The sequence below is a fragment of the Cherax quadricarinatus genome, chromosome 47 (assembly GCF_038502225.1).
Source record: "Cherax quadricarinatus isolate ZL_2023a chromosome 47, ASM3850222v1, whole genome shotgun sequence".
Taxonomy (NCBI): Eukaryota; Metazoa; Arthropoda; class Malacostraca; order Decapoda; family Parastacidae; genus Cherax; species Cherax quadricarinatus.
The window spans coordinates 10,697,176-10,717,435 of record NC_091338.1 but is presented as its reverse complement, the minus strand read 5'-3'; the positions used below and the strand labels follow the sequence as shown (position 1 = coordinate 10,717,435).

At 38.1% G+C, this 20,260-nt stretch overlaps 1 protein-coding gene across 5 annotated transcripts in view; it reads right to left on the bottom strand.

Annotated features, from left to right (window-relative positions):
• Usp39 (ubiquitin specific protease 39) overlaps positions 1-20,260 on the bottom strand; it is a 120,347-nt gene that overhangs the window by 70,971 nt on the left and 29,116 nt on the right. For 3 of the 5 annotated variants that reach the window (XR_011393226.1, XM_053787786.2, XM_070094675.1), the window contains exon 12: positions 14,365-14,433. Coding sequence is in view for 4 of the 5 variants with exons in the window: in XM_053787786.2 (XP_053643761.1) it covers positions 14,380-14,433 (54 nt within the window). In the remaining variant the exon portion in view is untranslated. Of the gene's footprint in view, positions 1-1,254; positions 14,434-20,260 lie in introns of those variants that run through there. The other 2 variants (XM_053787784.2, XM_053787783.2) reach the window with 2 other exon arrangements.

Below are 20,260 nucleotides of genomic sequence, written 5' to 3'. Positions count from 1 at the left end.
GTGGCCTCAAAGAGGTAGAAATAATCTATTTTTTGATGATTTTCCGGAGGAAGGTTAGGGGTTACCCTACCTCCTCTCCCCTGGTTTGTTTTATGGGTTTTTATTAGGTTTGCTTTAATTATTGGGATGGCCTAGACTATGATCAATCATTCCTACTTATATTTTATTAGGTGAGAAATAGGGTAAAACTTCAATACTTTATGTGATGATGGAATCGAAATGGATGGGAAGTGTTATATAGGAGAGGTCTGGGAACATGATTAATGAGCAAAGGAAAGGTTGCTTTAGTGGCTGGAATGCATAGTGTTTATTTTGGACTGTTGAATTTTGTGTAAAATTGGCCAAAGTATCAACTTCTGGGGACTTTACAGGATAGGTCTAATAGTTTAAAGGCAGTTTCTTGACTCAATCAATAGAACAGAAGGCATACTAGTGAAACAGTCAGGAACTGAGTCAGTTTGAGCACTGGAATTGGCCTAAACTAGGTCTCAAAGTGGATGAAAACACAGTTGCATAAGGTGTCCCCAACCTCTAAATTTGTGTTGCATAATTCTGTAAATATTACATCAAATTTTGCAATTTTTGTGTCATTACCTTTAGAAAACATTCTCTACCATTTTAGAAGATACTCTATTTTAAAATGTGGCACTAACAGGACTCTTATTTTGGGTGGCCACAAGTGAAAGTGTTAAGGATAGAACAAATAATAAAAGAGATCTTAAAGCAAACATGGATTCACTTATGTCTTGCCTTGCACAGCTGGGAGGCAGAAAAAACGTATCAGGAATCTTGAATGAGCAACTATTTTGATGATCACATAGAATACAGGACAAAGAATTAGTGATACTAATGTATTAGGGGTAAGAGGAGAGTGAAATCAGGAGAAGCCCTCTTTTCCCAGGAATTACAATACAGATGCAACACCAATAAAAAATACAAATGTACAAGTTGACAAAAACTGCATAAGCTTGGATGTAGAACTGGAGGAGGAAGTAGATTTTCGGTGTCGTATATGGACAGCAGTAACACATTAGGGCCAGGATAAAACTATTCACATACTTTCTTCAGGGAAGGGGATGCCTTGTTGAAGGACTACTGATCCAAGGAATTAAAGTTAGTCTTCATTCTTGGATCAAACCTGATTACCACCCATTCCTCAGGCACTGTATGATCCCAACGGGTTTAGCACTTCCCCATGAACGTAATACTATACATACGGTAAACTCTCAGTTTAATGGATTAATGAAAATGGAATGAAAACAAAAATCTTTATTCCCATAAAGTACGGTATACAATTGTTATAAGACAAGGTGACATACTTTACAGAATGAACAGAAAGCCTGGTTATGCATCCTTAAATTTAGCTAATAACTGCTGGACAATATGGGTTGCATTATTAGAATGCTATGGATAACAGAACAGCCTCTCCTCACTTAGCTACGTACTCATTTACTGATGACTCGGACTTACGACGGGCTCTCTGACCAGTATGCATACCTAAATAACGTATATTAGAGCTGATTTCCTCTATTCCATTTATGGTAAACATTACACTACTGTATAAACATTCAAAAATATACTAAAAATGTTATAAATGGTGCAAAAGTGACATTAAAACAATATAAAAGATGGTTGACACAAACCCACTACCATTACAGTTTGCTCCTTGCTTAGTGACAAATTCGTTAACTGATGCGATCTTAGAAAAGGAACTCCATCGTTAAGTGAGGAGAGGCTGTATATGAAATTTTAACATCTTATATATCACTTTGGCATATCTGTAAGAGTCAATACTAAGATGAAGTAAAATACTGGTTATAGTGGCAACAGTAGGAACATGGGTATGCATGCTGATTTAATTTTGATAAACAGGTTGCTATTAACAAATTGGATTTTAATATAATAAGTCTATGTAGATTTTAACTTGGATTCAGGAGGGGCTTTTTAATAATATTTATGAAGCAGCTGGCAAATAGCAACTTTTTTCATCTTCTGGTACAGAGTTCCAGATTTTAGGGCCTTTGATTTGAATGGAGTTTCTAAACAAGCTGAGTTGAACATGTGATATAACAGATACAGTGGAACCCTGAATATCGGCCTTAATTCGTTCCAGAAAGCTGTTTGAGTGCCGTTACCGAATGAATTTGTTCCCATAAGGAATAATGTAACTTAGATTAGTCCGTTTCAGACCCCCAAAAATACACTTACAAAAATACACTTACAGTGGACCCTCAGCTAACGATATTAATCCGTTCCTGAAAGCTCGTCGTTAGCTGAAATTATCGTTAGCTGAATTCATTTTCCCCATGAGAAATAATGGAAATAAAATTAATCCGTGCAAGACACCCCAAAGTATGAAAAAAAAAAAATTTACCACATGAAATATTAATTTTAATACACACAAACTGACACTTTATTGAAGATCTGGTGATGATTGATGGGATGGGAGAAGGGGAGAGTGTGGAAGTTGTTAATGTTTAGAAGGGGAATCCCCTTCCATTAGAACTTGAGGTATCAAGTCCTTTTCCAGGGTTACTTCCCTTCTTCTTTTAATGCCACTAGGACCAGCTTGAGAGTCACTGGACCTCTGTCACACAACAAATCAGTCTGTAGAGGTCTGTACCTCCCATTCCTTTAAGGTTTGCCTAAAATGGGCCACAACATTGTCATTGTAATAGTCACCAGCATGGCTTGCAATAGCTGTGTTAGGGTGATTTTCATCCATAATCTTTGAAGTAGGCACAATGGATTCCACAACTGGCATAGGCATCTCAGGGTTAGCCCCAAACCCTTCAAAATCTTTCTTAATTTCCATACTAATTCTCACCCTTTTTATCACAGGGTTGGCACTAGAAGCTTTCTTGAGGCCCATGGTGACTTATTTTGCAGGTACAATCACTAAAAATGATGTGATAATATGAAATGTTCCGATTGTATGCGTGGATACAGCCGCACTGGCTGGCTTGTAAACACTGGCACCCACGGGACAACTGAGGTGCACTCAGGCCACACGTGGAAGCTTTGGCATGATTGGCCTAAGATGCCTGGTCAGCATAGAATGGGCCTTAGCCCTCGGTGTGAGCAGTATTAAAAAAATTCTGGGACCACTTAGTGCCTTGTGGGAGCACCAGTTCAATTGGGCACTAGCTAGAGCAAACAGCATGGCAAACACCAAGGATTCACTGATGCCATGTCGTATTAACACTCCCCTTTTAAGAGGAAAGTGATGTTGACCCCAAATTTAGTGGCTTTGAGGTGGATGTGGCCACAAGTGGTCACGGAAATATCAAAAACTTCCATAATAACCCATGTGCAACATTTGTGCAACACCCTTTCAAGTTTGGTACTCTGTTAGTGTCATCTTGCCAGAATGTCCTATAACCTAGGCCCTAAGTAAAAAGAAACTATCTTGAACATATAATACGCATTCAGCAGGCTGACTGGCTGGCAGCTGGCAGCCACCTGGCTGACCAGTGGCTGGTTGATTGGCTGTCTCTATCTCTGTCTGTCTGTCTGTGTCTATCTCTGTCTATCTCTTTGTCTCTATCTCTGTCCCTATCTCACAGGAACACATACATTAATATAATTATACATAGTGTAAATTACCTAGGATAACTCAAAAAATGCAGACAAAGTGCTATACTGTGCTTGTAGATAGTGATCGTGTGTAATACCAGTTGGTTCATGAGCACCTCTCTGAGACAAGAGAGACAAGCAGACAGAAAGACACACAGAGGCAGACAGAAAGATAGGCACACAGGCAGGCAGACAGAGAGCTAGCCAGACAGAGACAGAAAGCTAGACAGACAGATAGACAAACAAACAGACAGAGAGACAGACAGACAATGTTTATGTGTAACAGTGAAAACAAATAAAGCAAGGCAGTGTGAGCTCATCAAATGTCACCACTGTCATTAGTCGAGTGATAAGATAAGATAAGATAGCTCATCAAATGTCACCACTGTCAGCAGTAGAGTGATAAGATAAGAGAGTGACATATGTCTTACATCATGCTTCAAGGGAACTTATTATTATTAATTATATACTTCCATGTATCCAAAACATTGCTGGGACCTATAAATACTATGTCTATATTTCTAGACAATAGTATGTGACTTAGGTAGGTGAAAATGTTCACCTGTCACTGTGCTTATGACTATTTGAGTACTATTTCAGTACCTACTATTAGTGTCAGAACAAAGATTAACTATGAAATCACAAGAACTCCTACAAATTGTGATTATCAGAACATAAAAATTATACAAATAAAAACAAATGAGAAAAAAGGTATATCGCAATGCATCTGCAGCACTTCATGTTATCAGGTGAGCAACAAGCGTCAGGTGAGCGACAAGCGTCAGGTGAGCGACAAGTGCTGACTTTGTGGTGGTAAGTACTGACTCTAGAATTTTTTTTTTTACATTACTTTATGTAAAAAATGTTCTCTTCGTTTAATTTTTTTTTTTTTTCAAAATATTTGGAGAGCTGGGCGTGTGAATATAGATCTACGTTTGAACAGTTAAATTAGTGAAAATAAAAAAAAAAATATTGTGATATATATATAACAGATGAACTGCAGAGTTAGATTTGAATTTCCTTCAGATTTTCATTACCCTTGAAAACCCAAGAATAATCAAATCCATTCAGAGGTTTCCCTTGGTAAAAAATGTTGGATAATCAAATTCTGCAAATCAGGAAACCCACAAGTGTGTAGAGACCACAGAATGTTAGCAGGTGAAAGTAGGGACAAATTTATCCCCTAAACAGTCCAAACATATACATGTATATACGTTCTTACCACTAGCGCCCCAAACGTATATGTTTTAATTTTCCTGCCTCCAAATTTGGCACGATTGGCCTGAAATGCCTGGTCAGCAAAGAATGGGTCTTAACACTCGGTGTGCACCATATTTAAAAAATCTGGTACCTCTTAGTACCTTGTGGGAGTGCCAGTTAAACTGAGCGCCAGCTCAAGCAAACAGTGCGGCAAACACCAAGGATTCACTGATGTAATATATTAACACTCCCCTTTTAAGAGGAAAATGATGTTAACCCCAAGTTTAGGGTATGTCTATCTATCTATCTATATCTCTGTCTCTGTCTATCTTTCTCTATCTCTTTTTCTGTCTCACAGATACACACAAATACAGTGGACCCCCGGTTAACGATATTTTTTCACTCCAGAAGTATGTTCAGGTGCCAGTACTGACCGAATTTGTTCCCATAAGGAATATTGTGAAGTAGATTAGTCCATTTCAGACCCCCAAACATACACGTACAAACGCACTTACATAAATACACTTACATAATTGGTAGCATTCGGAGGTGATCGTTATGCGGGGGTCCACTGTACAATTATACTTCTTCCTTCTTCCTCCTCCTACTTCCTTCTTCCTCTATACTCCCGTGTATCCAAAACATTGCTGGGACCTATAAATACTTGTATATATTCCTAGACAATAGTAAATGACCAAGGCAGGTGTAAATGTCCACCTGTCAATGTGTTTGTGACAATTTGAGTACAATTTCAGTAGCTAATATTAGTGTCAGAACAAAAATTGGTTATGAAATGCCAAGAACTACAATAAATTGTCATTATCAGAACATAAAAATTATATAAAATAATATAGAAATGAGAAAAAATGGTATATTGGCAACACGTCCTCAAGCAGCAGGACTCGATGTTGCCATCAGGTGAGCATTAAGTGCCAACTTTGCAGCCTCATATCTCGGTAAGTACTGACCCTAATTTTTTATATTAATCCTATAACACTTAGAAATTTTTTCTCTTTATTTCAATGAAAAAAAAAAAATTATTTTTCAAAATATTCGGGGCACTGGGGGAGAGAACGTATATATACGTTTAGGCCGTTTAGAGGTTAATATTTTAAATGGCCTTTTTACCTTTTTCTCTCTCTTCTTCCCTGACCCACAGCTTCTCTTTCATTTTTGCAGGTAGCAGTAAATAGTAAATTCAGTACCTTTTTTCTTCTTTTTAACCCTTTAACTCTCAAGACTCCTGCTCACAAACTTGCTCTCAGTGTCAAAGACTTATCAAAAAAAAAAAAAAAAAAAAAAAAAAAATATTGTGAAATGATAAGATAATCTTTTTCCAACAGTAATGACACCAAAAGCACAAAATTTGATGGAAAACTTATGGAATTACACTCTTGTGAAGTTTGCAGTCTCGGCAATATACATGCATCAGTGATTTCGCCCACTTTGAGCCCTATTTTCAGCCAATTTCATTGTTCCAGTCGACCAAACTCATAGCTATTTTGCTAGAACTCTATTTGGTCTACCGACTGAGTACAAGAAACTGCCCATTAACCAATTTTAACTACCTAATAAAGTGGTCAGAAATTGGCAATTTGGCCAATTTCACACAAATTTCAAAAGATGCCAGTTTCAAAATAGCAGACATTCCTGACACTAAAATAACATTTTCTCTGTTCATTAGTCACATCTTCAGGCCCCTCTTATATTACTCTTGCTTTCCATTTTTAATTTTTATTAACACAAAAAATAGCAGATTTACTGTTATGGTGACTACTGCATTATTGTAATAATTGTATAAATAATGCCAACCCATTTGTGTCTGCGTATCAGACTGGCCAGCTGGACACGTATTGGACAGTGATGACATTTCCTTACTCTTGAACATGGGCAAAACTCGAACATTTCCACTACTTCGAGCTCAATTTCAAGGTACTTTTCATTGTGAAACCAATGAAAATCATCTCTATTTCTGTAATATATCTTCCATTCTATCAAATGACACCAAGAAAACAAGAATATAACCATAAATACCATATGAAAATACACCTCAAAGTCAGCATTTTAAACCAAAAACATGGTCGGAGTTTTTTTTTCTCATTATGCACTGTGTGCTGCAGGATTTTTTTATATTGCGCACACTAACCACAACCATAAATACCTTCCAAAATACACCTCAAAGTTGGTGTTTTAAACCAAAAACACGGTCGGAGGTTTTTTTCTTATGTACTGCATGCTGCAGGATTTTTTTTTATACTATGCACACTGACTACACAGACCCATTCTCTCACATGTAGGTCTACCAGCTTTCTCCTGCTAGATTTGAAGCCGCTAGAATTTTGGTGTATTAATATGGCGCAAACACTGGCTTGTAAGCCATTCTAATACAACACCGACGGTGAAAGGGTTAAACATGGTAATTTATGTAGGAGAAGGGGCTGCCATCCCTTTGTTCCTGGCACTTGAGTTGCTGCATATGACACACATGGCTAAATTCAGCATATGTATGATAATAAAGTACATAATAAAATATTAAAGGGCATATAATGTAAATTAACCCTTTGACTGTCACAATCCCCAATCCTGTGGTGTCTCCTGGTGTCGCAAAATTTAAAAAAAAAAAAAAAAAAATTATGAAATGATAGAGAATCTTTTCCCGATTGTAATGACACCAAAAAAACGAAATTTGATGGAAAACTGACGGAATTATGCTCTCGCAAAGTTAGCGACCTCGGCGCTGTTTACAAATCGGCGATTTCGCCCACTTTGAGCCCTATTTTCGGCTAATTCCATTGTGCCAGTCACCCAAACTCATAGCTATTTCTTTAGAACTCCATTTTTTCTATCGATTGAGTACAAGAAACTGCCCATTTACTGATTTCAACTACCTAATAATGTAGTCAAAAATTTGCAATTTGGCCAATTTCACGAAAACTAAAAAATATGACAATTTCAAAATAAGGTCCAGAATGAACAATGCAGACATTCCTGGCTCTAAAATAACATTTTCTTTGCTCATCAGTCATGTCTCTAGGTCCCTCTGATATTACTCTTGCTTTCTATTTTGAATTTTTATTCAAACAAAAAATAGAAGACTTACTATTATGCAGACTACTGCAATACTGTAATAATTGTATAAATAACATCAACCCATTCATGACTGCATATTAGAATGGCTAGTTGGACATTTATTGGACAATGGCATCATTTGTTTACTTTTGAACATTAGCAAAAATCAAACATTTCCCCTACTTTGAGCTCCATTTCTAGGTTCTTTTTATAGTAAAATCAATCAAAATCACCTCTATTTCTATAATATGTTTTCCATTCTATCAAAAGAGACCAAGAAAACGAGAATACAACCATAAAAACTATACGAAAATAGACCACAAAGTCGGCATTTTAATTAAAAAAAACGGTCAGAGTTTTTTTTTTCTCATTATGCACTGTGTGCTCCAGGATTTTTTTTATATGGTGCACACTGACCACACAGACCCATTCTCTCACATGTGGGCCTACCAGCTTTCTCCTGCTTGATTTGAAGCCGCTAGAATATAGTCGGACTTGAGTCCTGGAAATGGGAAGTACAATGCCTGCACTTTAAAGGAGGGGTTTGGGATATTGGCAGTTTGGAGGGATATGTTGTGTATCTTTATACGTATATGCTTCTAAACTGTTGTATTCTGAGCACCTCTGCAAAAACAGTGATTATGTGTGAGTGTGGTGAAAGTGTTGAATGATGATGAAAGCATTTTCTTTTTGGGGATCTTCTTTCTTTTTTGGGTCACCCTGCCTCGGTGGGAGATGGCCAACTTGTTAAAAAAAAAAAAAATACGTCAAACACGGTACCTGGTAAGACGTATATATACGGCCGCGACAGTCAAAGGGTTAATACACTGGCTGCTAATCGTGAAATATTTATGCCGTTTACTAATTCCAAGTCTGATTAATACAGCTTCTCCTCACTTAGCAACGTACAGTGGTCCCTCAATAATCGTCCGGCCTGAAAATCGTCCATTTCGGAAATAGTCCCATTATTTCGTCTAAACACTGGCTCGCAAATGGTCCATTAACTCGCTAATCGTCCTGCGTCTGGGACGCGTACTCACGCTCTGAGCCGCCTGGGCTTGCCTTCCCAGCCAGTGAGTGACGGTCCCCTCACTTGCTCCTACGAAATATTTCATAATATTCCATTGATTTTAGTACTTGCAAGTGCTAAATAAGCTACCATGGCTCCAAAGAAAGCTTCTAGTGCCAGCCCTTTGGTAAAGAATGTGAGAAACACATATAATTTATGAAAAAGTTTGTAGAAAAATAGAAAGGTGGTGGTGGGAGAGTGGAAGCAGTTGTGATAGTGGTTGATGGTGGTAGAAGGTAGTAGTGATGGTGGTAACAGTTGTAATAGTGGTAGAAGGTCATAGTGATGGTGGTAGAGGGTTCCTTCTTTAGTGATTCAGCGATTCTACCAACTCCTCCGATGTTGTTGGAGTTATATAGGGCCACAGAAAACACCGCCGCCTCAGCTGCTGCTTCACCACCATTATGGACGGCTTATTCTCAGTAGCCCTTATATACCCAACAACAACACAACACAACACCTCTCGTGACATACGTAATGACTTATTTTATTCATTCTAGAGTATATTCCATGTTTCTATGTTATTAATATTGTTTATTATGTCATATTAGTTGAATTGTGATTAGATAAATAAGCTGTAGAGTTGATATTACTGTCATATTCTCCAACAATAAACTTACCATCCCTCTCTCACACAAACAAGTCTTCAATAAGAACATAAGAAAAAAGGAACACGGCAGTAGGCCTGCTGGTCCATACTAGGCCGGTCCTTCAAAAATCCAACTCACTAACAGAACAAATGCTACCCAAGCAATAAGCTCAGGTGCAAGTCAGACTCAAATCCAACCCCTCTCACTCATGTATTTATCCAACCTAAATTTGAAACTACCCAATGTTTTAGCTTCGATCACCCTACTAGGCAGACCGTTCCACTCATCAACTACCCTTATTACCAATGTTCATTTATACATTTTATTAGTGCTTTACATTTATTTGGCATTCTTTTCTGCATGTAAATCTATATTTATGCTAGGGAAATGACCCCTGAAGTGACCTAGAGTCCTTATGGAGGGGGATTCCCCTTCCAAACAATAACCTCTCTTCCCTCTCTCCTCCTCCCTGTCTTCCATTCACCAACAACAGCCTTCAATAAAGGTAACTGTCATGTTGAATGTTCATTCTTTTGTGCATGTAAATCTATCTTTTAGGTAAAAAAAAAAAAAAATTGCTGTTGATACTTCTGGGTGTCCTGAACGAATTAATTGGATTTACATTATTTCTTATGGGGAAAATTGATTCGAAAATCGTCTATTTCGATAATAGTCCCACTTCCAGGAACGGATTAAGGACAATAATTGAGGGACCACTGCACTTGTTTACCAACCACTCTGATTTACAACCAGTTCTCCAACCAGCATGCAAACCTAAGTATAATGTATATTAGAGCTGATTTCCTCTATTCTGTTTATTACAGTATACAGTACACTACTGTACAAACATTTAACCCATAAACGGTCCAAACGTATATATACGTTCACTACCGTACTACCCCAACTTTTTTGAGAAAAAAAAAACATTGCTGTTTTTTAATAGGAAAAAAGAGCATATGGTACCCAGTGTTGCAACCCCTGAATGGGTTGCAATGATTATGTATATATATATAATTATTATCTTTTCATATAATTTTATATTGCTTGTATTTGCGATAATAGCTAAATCGTAAATGTATTGCTTTATATTGTTATTTGACTTAGCTTCCTTTGGTTAGGTAGGATGTAACATATTATGTGCTCAGTTCAAGTCTTGATTGTCTAACTACTGTAATTATCGCTCTTTGCTTGTTTCCCTGCCGGCTTCTTGCTGGGCAGCGACCCACGGAGCTATCATGTGATCGAGGGGGGGGGGTGTCCTCACCTCGCCTGAAGTATTCAGTCTGGTCTAGACTCGCTTGGTGGTTGGACGTATTCTAACAAGAAGAGCCTAAGTCTACCTTATTGGCTCTTGTTGGAAGATCGTCTCTTGTCTCATTATTCTTGTTAGTTCTGTAGAACTCTGTTCACAAAACATTGTATAGACTTAGTGATTTTCCACGTTGTACTGAGGTTGTGTGTCGCTTAGACACTCTGAGCAACTCAGGTCCTGAGCTGTAGCTTCTGACCTAACTTGTACTGGTATCTGTGCACTGTCACAGTCGGGTATTTTCGTATGCTGAACTTAGATTCAGTAGTATGGGAGTTTTGTGACTTTTGTGGAGGATCTGCTGATGGTCCCTACTAGCTGTCTTTATATTATCTCCTTGTTCCTGATTCTGTGTTGCAACTGCTTGTTATATTGCTATTGGGCTTAGCATTCTTTTTATTGTTCAAGCAGACTGTTCTGATTGCCAGTTGGTCAAGAAGTTAGTTTATTTAAGGACTTTGTCAGTCACTTGTTTAAGTCTAGTCGAGTCGTGAGACATAGCGAACTACTTAGAGCACTTACACACATACACACAAACTTGTACATATTTGTAATATCTTATTAAATGTTAATGTATCAGACGGTACTTAAGAATTATAAATGTGATATGTGCTTTCAGCACACTACTACTGTACTCGAGAGAAGTGATTAATATTATTTTGATTACTGTGATTAATTTAATTTAATTTGATATACGCCTAGACAACTTTATTAATAAATTTATTAAATTTTAATTTCTCTAGTTAGTAGCCTACCAGTTGTAATCCTGAAGCACTATTGAATCATACTGAATTCTAATGGATAATTGGACAAGGTTACTGACTACTTGTTACGAAAACCCAGTAACAGGCTGGATGCTAGAAGGGCAGTCCTTTCTAGTAGTATTAACTGGAGATCTCTAGTCCTTTCTAGTAGTATTCACTGGAGATCTCTAAGCTTTTAGAATCGTGTTTTTTGTAACACCCAGGCATCCCCAATTATTTTAATATGGCGCACAGTGAGTGCTCACACCCATTCTCTCATGTCTAGGTGACTCAGGCTTATCGTGGCAATGTAAAATGTATGACACATAAAACATATAAATACGTTTGGGGCACTAGCGGTAAAAACGTATATATACGTTAGGATCGTTTACGGGTTAAAAATATATTAGAAATGTTATAAACGGTGCAAAGGTGACATTAAAAAAATATCTAAAAATGGTTGACACAAACCCACTACCAGTACAGTACGCTCTTTGCTTAACGACCAATTCACTTACCAACCTACTCTTAGGAACGGAACCCCCGTCGTTAAGTGAGGAGAGGCTGTATGCATTTCATACTGCAAGTCTCCTATTTATGACTCCATCACTTTTTTGCTGCTCCATATAAAATTAAAATAAAACAAAATAGTAAAACTCCTTTTATTGTTATTAATAATCAATGTGGTAGAACATTTCATTCAAAGAATTATTTTTGCCTATCAGTACACAACCATAACACAGTATTTATTACTCTTCTTTCAGAGGTGTTATCTATACATATTACAGTATTATTGTCCTGAACTATCCTCTTAAAACTAACTCTACAGGGGATGATGTGAGAATGCTTCACTGCGCTCTTATTTAAGACAAAACCCGAATTTTATAAAAACTTGCTTTACAGACCTGTAAAATATTAAAAAATAAATGTTTTGACATCAGTTAACCCTTAAACTGTCCAAACATAGATCTACGTTTGTACCGCTAGCACTCCAAACATAGAGCTATGTTTTATTTTTCCTGCCTTTAAATTTGGCATATTGGCCTGAGATGCCTGGTCAGTACAGAATGGGTCTTAACATTCAGTGTGCACAGTATTAAAAAAATCTGGGACCACTTAGTATCCTGTGGGAGCACTAGTTCAACTGAGCGCCAGCTAGAGCAAACAGTGTGACAAACACCAGGGATTCACTGATGCCATGTTCTATTAACACTCCCCTTTTAAGAGGAAAGTGATGTTGACCCAGAGTTTAGAGGCTTTGAGATGGATGTGGCCACAAGTGGTTGAGGAAATATAAAAAACCTCGATAATAACCCATGTGCAACATTTGTGCAACATCCTTTCATTTCTGATACCACTGGTAGTGTCATCCTGCCAGAATGTCCTATAACCTATGCCCTAAGTAAAGAGAAACGATTCTGGAATGTGTAATACATATTCGGCCAGCTGGTTGGCTAGCTGGCTGGTTGACTCTGGCTGTCTCTGTCTATATCTTTGTCTGTCTATAAATGTTTGTCTAAGTAGTAAGTTCATTCAGGTATACACAAATACAGTTACACAGATTATCATACATAGCAGCATATGTGTAAAGTACCTGGGATAACCCAAAAAAAGTCAGACAGAGTGACTTCATTTCCATTCGGGTCCTGTCTCTGTCTATGTCTCTCTCACAGGTACACAAGTACAGCTATTATACATAGTGTAAATTACCTAGGATAACCCAAAAATTCCAGGCAAAGTGCTATATAGTGCTTGTAGATATAAGGTATAATAAGCATGACTGGCAAGTAATACACATTTTAACTTGATCAGGAATCAAATGTGACTGCATCATGTGTAATACCTGTTGGTTTACGAGCCGCTCTCTGAGACAGAGACAAGCAGATGGAAAGACAGACACACACATGCAGACAGAAAGACATATAAGCAGAGCTACAGACAGACAGATAAGCAGAGCTAGACAGACAGAGAGACATGTTTATGTATAACAGTGAAAACAAATAAAGCCTGGGTTCCCTGGAGGAGTGCATGCTCATCAAGTGCCACTCCACTGTTGTACTATCTGCAGTTCGGTGACATTTGTCTTTACACTATGTTTCAAGGTATATTGGCAACAGTTCTGCAAGCGGAAGGACTCGATGTTGCCATCAGGTGAGCATTCAGCACCAACTTCATGGTCTTATATCTTGGTAAGTACTGATCCTAAAATTATTTTTGGATCTTATTACACACAGAAAATTACCCTCTTTAATTAAAAAAAAAAAAATTCTAAAATATTCAGGGCGCTGGCAGTGAAAATGTAGATCATAATGACACGATTGCAAACAAACCATACCACGGGTGGGATTGAACCCGCGGTCAGAGTCTCAAAACTCCAGACTGTCGCGATAGCCACTGACCGCGGGTTCAATCCCGCCCATGGTATGGTTTGTTTGCAATCGTGTCATTACGATTTTGTGAGTCATGTTGACGGCATTGAGGGGACTTGAACTAGAGTTCGTCACGGCCACGCTAGCTGGAGATTCGTCTGTAAAAACTTGCATTTGTGGTCACAGTGGTGCCTATGCTAACCTTCCTATGGTGTAGAAATATACCTAGTTGGACGAATCTTATTGTGGCTAGCTGGTCCAGTGGCTAACGCGACGGTCTGGAGTTTTGAGACTCTCTGACCGTGGGTTCAATCCCGCCCGTGGTATGGTTTTTAAAATGTAGACTTATGTTTGGACAGTTTAAGGGTTAAACCTATAAGAGTGGATCTTTCAATTTAATTTGGGGTAAAAATTTCATTGATATTTTATTTTTATTTACCTTATCTTGACTTTCTCAGGTGTTCTTCTTGTCATGAGATTTTACTATACAGTTCTGCATTTCATATATCTGGAAAAATTAAAATATATATTTCATATTTTATTCAACAAATAACAACATATCAGGTCTATTATAATAAAAAAATTGCTTGCCAGGTTTCTATTACAGCACCTTGATATATAAAGGATGTTAAAAAATATTGTATATCAAAAATTATAACAATGCAATGTAACATATATAATTTAGAATAAATGACTAGAAGAAGAATATACACCTGATTTGAGACAAATGAAAAGTGAACATGTGGCATATAATTGGCAATTTTATATAATAATGTACCTATTTCTGTCTGACATCTTCCTTAAATGGGTAATGCCCCAACAGAAAATGTTCCAGGCAACCCTACCTCAATAACTTAAACCATTCTGTTACCTTTTGGCAATTATAGAATGCATTCTTATTCATTCCTAAAATAACCTATACCATGTTAAAGGCTGTTTGCCAAGTACAGTGGACCCTTGGTTATCGGCCATTCCGCTTATCTGTCAACTCGGTTATCGGCCGATTTTTCAGCTTCCAGTTATCAGCCGCTATTTTGCTTATCGGCCATACTGGACACATCCACCACCAGCCGCTCACGCATTCCTGAGTCAGTGTGGCTGTGTCTCTGGGCGAGTGAGGAAGCTTCTGCTCATTCATCCAAATATTTTGCTATAATCCAGTGTTTTTGGTGGTTACTGATTAAGTGCAACTGTGAAATAAGTAACCATGGCCCCAAAGAAAGTTCCTAGTAAAGTTCCTTTGGTAAAGAAAGTGAGAAACATGATAGAATTCAAGGCAGGCAGGCATAGAGGCAAGGAGTGCAGCAGGCATGCAGGGAGTGTATTAGGCAGGGAGGGAGTGTACCAGGGAGTGTAGCAGGGAAGCAGGGAGTGTAGCAGGCAGGCAGTGAGTATAGCAGGCAGGCAGGTAGGCATAGAGGCAAGGAGTGTAGCAGGAAGGCAAGGAGTGCAGCAGGAAGGCAGGGAGTGTATTAGGCAGGGAGGGAGTGTAGCAGGAAGACAGGGAGTGTAGCAGGAAGGCAGGGAGTGTAGCAGGAAGGCAGGGAGTATAGCAGGAAGGCAGGAAGTGTAGCAGGAAGGCAGGGAGTGTAGCAATGTTTATATACAATGTATGTTTAATAATAATCACTCTTGGGCACATTAAATGTCTTATTTTAGGTTAATGCAGACATTTTCATTAATCCATATATGACATTTTGTTCAATATTATATAAGAAACATGACACAGCATATAAACATGCAATGTTTGTATGCTATCAAGTGGAGAGTAAACATTAACGTTTTCTCTGATTCAGTGTTAGAGAAAACTGAATTTGGCATCTCGCCCAGTAACCACCCATCATGTGCATTTGTTTACAATTCTCGGCATGAATTATTCATTACTTCTCCGGACTTGAGTCCTGGAGATGGGAAGTACAGTGCCTGCACTCTGAAGGAGGGGTGTTAATGTTGCAGTTTCAAAACTGTAGTGTAAAGCACCCTTCTGGCAAGACAGTGATGGAGTGAATGATGGTGAAAGTTTTTCTTTCTTTGGGCCACCCTGCCTTGGTGGGAATCGGCCAGTGTGTTAATAAAAAAAAAATTCTCCTTTTGTTTATGATGGCATCTAAAGGTAGTTATTAGAAACAATTAAACTCAGTGAACATGGTAATAATATGGCTGTGTAGTGTAGTGTAGCCCCAGGGGGGAGGGGACTACATAAGTGTACTGTACCTACATCTACCGATGCCTACACTGACTTCCTACAAATAAATATTACTCACCTCTCATCCTACATTAAGACTACAAATATTTTAAGGTAAGTAATGAATGTACTCATTGTTTACTGTATGTAAAACTACAGTTAATCTTTAAAAAATGTATTTTTTGCTAATACCTTTGGATGTCTGAAACGGATTAATTGGATTTACGTTAATTCTTATGGAAAATATTGTTTTGGTTTTAGGCCTTTTTTGTTTTAGGCTGACCTTCTGGAATGGATTACAGCCGACAATCAAGGGTCCACTGTACTTTAATGTCCTGTACTTCAGTTTTGTACATTATCCTTTCCAGCCTACTTTTCCAACAGTCTCCCATTATGCCCATACCACAGCAGGGTTATGTTGTTTCAACTACAGTGGAGCCTTAACCTACGAGTGTCCCAACATTCAAGTTTTTTGACATACGAGCCTTCGATCGGTCGATTTTTTGCTCTGAGTTATGAGCCAACATTTGAGTTACGAGCCAGCTCCCCCCCACTTCCCCCTCAACCCAAGACCTGGACACTTCTCTTGTTTATCTATGATTTCATGCTTTAATTCCATGGAAATCATCCTCTTTTTCTTATCAGCACTGCCCTTTGCACTTACTTTCTTAGGACCTATGGTTAGAAAAGCGAAATTTGGCCAAATGACTGTAAAAATGTAAGCAAATCAGGAGAGAACTGCTCCCACAGCTAGGTAAACAGTGCTCCCACAGCGAGGTAAACAGTGCTCCCACAGCGAGGTAAACAGTGCTCCCACAGCGAGGTAAACAGTGCTCCCACAGCTAGGTAAACAGTGCTCCCACAGCGAGGTAAACAGTGCTCCCACAGCGAGGTAAACAGTGCTCCCACAGCTAGGTAAACAGTGCTCCCACAGCGAGGTAAACAGTGCACCGAGTTGGCTTTGTTCCGAAGCTCTCGTTATAATAATGTATTATTATTATTAATTTAGGGAACTGAAGCTCTATCATTATTGTAATTATTATTATTACAATTATTATTGATAATTTAGGGAACTGAAGCTCTATCATTATTATATTTTTTATTTTAATATTATTATTTTATTATTATTAATAATAATAATTTAGAGAACTTGAGCACATAATCCAATTCCCTAGATCAAGATCCCCTCACCAGTGTCAAGGTTCCTTGACTCTGGTGAGGGTCTCTTGATCTAGGGAATTGGATATGTGCTCTAATTCCCAAAATTAATAATAATAATAATAATAATAATAATAATAATAATAATAATAATTATTATTATAATAATGATAGAGCTTCAGTTCCCTAAATTATAAATAATAACAATAATAATAACTGCAATAATGATAGAGCTTTGGTTCCCTAAATTAATAATAATAATAATAATAATTATAATAACAATAGAGCTTCAGTTCCCTAAATTATAATAATAATAATTATTATTATTATTATAATAACAATGGAGCTTCAGTTCACTAAATTGATAATAATAATAATAATAATAATAATAGTATATAATACGTACATAAAAATAATTGAGAATGCTACCGCTAGTTGGCAGTACACATGTTTACATCACTGTCAAGGCAGTTCTCTCCTGCTTTGCTTACAATTTTGACAGCCATTTGGCCAAATTTCACTTTTCTAACCATGAGTCCTAAGAAAATAAGTGCACAGGACAGTGCTGAGAAGAAAAAGACAATGATTTCCATGGAACTAATGCATGAAATCATAGATAAACATAAGGTGCACGAGTTGTGGATTTAGCCAGACAATACCAGCGCAGTACATCTACTATATGTACGATACTAAAGCAGCAGGAGTCGATAAAGGCTATAGCGCCAGCCAAGGACATTACAATAACATCTAAGCTGTGGACCTCTGTTCATGAAAAGATGGAGAAGCTGCTGCTGACGTGGTCGAGAGAGAAGCAGCTCGCAGGAGATACCATATCAGTTATGTTCAGTGATTAAACAAAACAAATTGTATCAGTTATGTTCAGTGTGTAAGTACATATACACTTTATATAAAGAGTTTATTTCTTTACATTCTGTAGTGTATTATGATTTATTATGTATTTATATACGATATTTTCAGTGTTTTCATTAGAATACTAGTGATCTACTGCAGTCAGCCTCAAAAATACTCCATTTTCTCTTACAATAAGAGCATGGGAAGATGCTCTCAGTATATACACAGGAAATGGCGGACGCTGCCGCCGCTGCCTCTGCCACCATATTATGGCCTATTTTATTCATTCTAGAGTATGTATCATGTTTCTGTGTTACAGTGGACCCCCGGTTATCAGCCGGTTTGGTTATCGGCCAACTCGGTTATCGGCAGGGTTTTCGGCGCTCAGTTATCGGTCGTTCGCTCGGTTATCGGCCATTTTGGACACGTCCATTTGCCGGCTGGGGCAGCTTGCGCTTCAGTTTGGCTTTGTCTCTCGGTGGCTGAGGAAGCTTCTGTTCATACATCCAAACATTTTGCTTGTTTACCATTGTTTTTAGTGGTTTTTCTTGCAGTGCAACTGTGAAATAAGTAACCATTGCTCCATGGTAAGGCTTGGAAGGGAGTGACTTCCAGGACTTTGAACTCTGCTTGGAGAAAACTGTGGTCAGATTGTGTCCAAGAGAGGGATTTTGAAGGGTTTGAGACTCACCATGACCCTGACCCTGCCGACCCTGTGGACTCTATTGTGTCTTTGGGGAAGTCCCTGGGGTTGGAGGTGAGTGGTGAGGATGTGGAAGAGTTGGTGGAGGGCCACAGGGAAGAGCTTACCACTGAAGAGCTGCAAGAGCTTCAACTTGAACAGCAACAGACTGCAGTTGAGGAATTTGCTTCAGAGGAGGAGGAAGAGGGAGTGAAGGAGGTGCCTTCTTCAGAGATTAAAGAGTTGTGTGCAATGTGGACCAGGGTGCAAGCTTTTGTAGAGAAACACCACCCTGACAAAGCTGAAACAAGCCATATCTGCAACATGTTTAGTGACAAAACCCTGTCCCACTTCAGGGAAATCTTAAAGAGATGCCAGAAACAGAGCACTCTGGACACTTATTTTGTGAGACAGGGGTCTAGTGACTCTCAAGCTGGTTCAAGTAGCATTAAAAGACAGAGAAGGGAAGTAACCCCAGAGAAGGCATTGCTACCTAAAGTCTTCATGGAGGAGGATTCCCCTTCCAAACACTAACTCCTCTCTCTTTCCTCCTCCCTATCTTCCAGAAGGCAGCATTAGCCTTCAATAAAGGTATGTAATACTTACATAATTGTAGAAAAAAATTTTTTTTTGTTAATATTTTTGTTTGGAACGAATTAATTTTATTTCCAGTAATTCTTACGGGAAATATTAATTCGGTTATCGGCCATTTCGGTTGTCAGCCGACCTTCAGGAATGGATTACGGCCGATAACCGGGGGTCCACTGTAATTATACTGTATTGTTTATTATGTCATATTAGATGAATTGTGATAGATAAATAAGCCGTACAGTTGATAATAGTGTCATAATCAAGTATTTTTTCTCGTCTCTCCAGAGTACAAGAACGAATTAATGGCTTTTCAATCAATTTAAATGAGGAAAATTAATTTGATATACAGTGGGCCCCCGAGTTTCGTGAAATTCGAGATTCACGAAACTCGAAACCACTTTCCCCATAAGAAATAATGGAAATAAAATTAATCCGTTCCAGACTCCCAAAAATATTAAAATAATTTATTTTTTTTTTTCAAATTAAACAAAGACCTACATAATGAAAACAATCAGAAATCAAGTACATGCATTTAAAATAAATAATAATAACATTACACTTACCTTTACTGAAGACTTCTGGGTGGATGGAAGATGGGAGGTGATAGGAGGAAGGTGTACACTATTGTTTGGAAGGAGAATCTTCTTCCATTAGGACTTGAGGTAGCAAGTCCTTATCTGGGGTTACTTCCCTTCTTCTTTTAATGCTACTGGGAACAACTTGAGAGTCACTGGACCCCTGGCGCACAAAATATCTATCCAGAGAGGTCTTTTTCTGGCGTTTCTTTAAGATTTCCCTGAAGTGGGACACAATACTGTCATTGTACATGTTGCAGATATGGCTTGTTTCAGCTTGGTCAGGGTGATA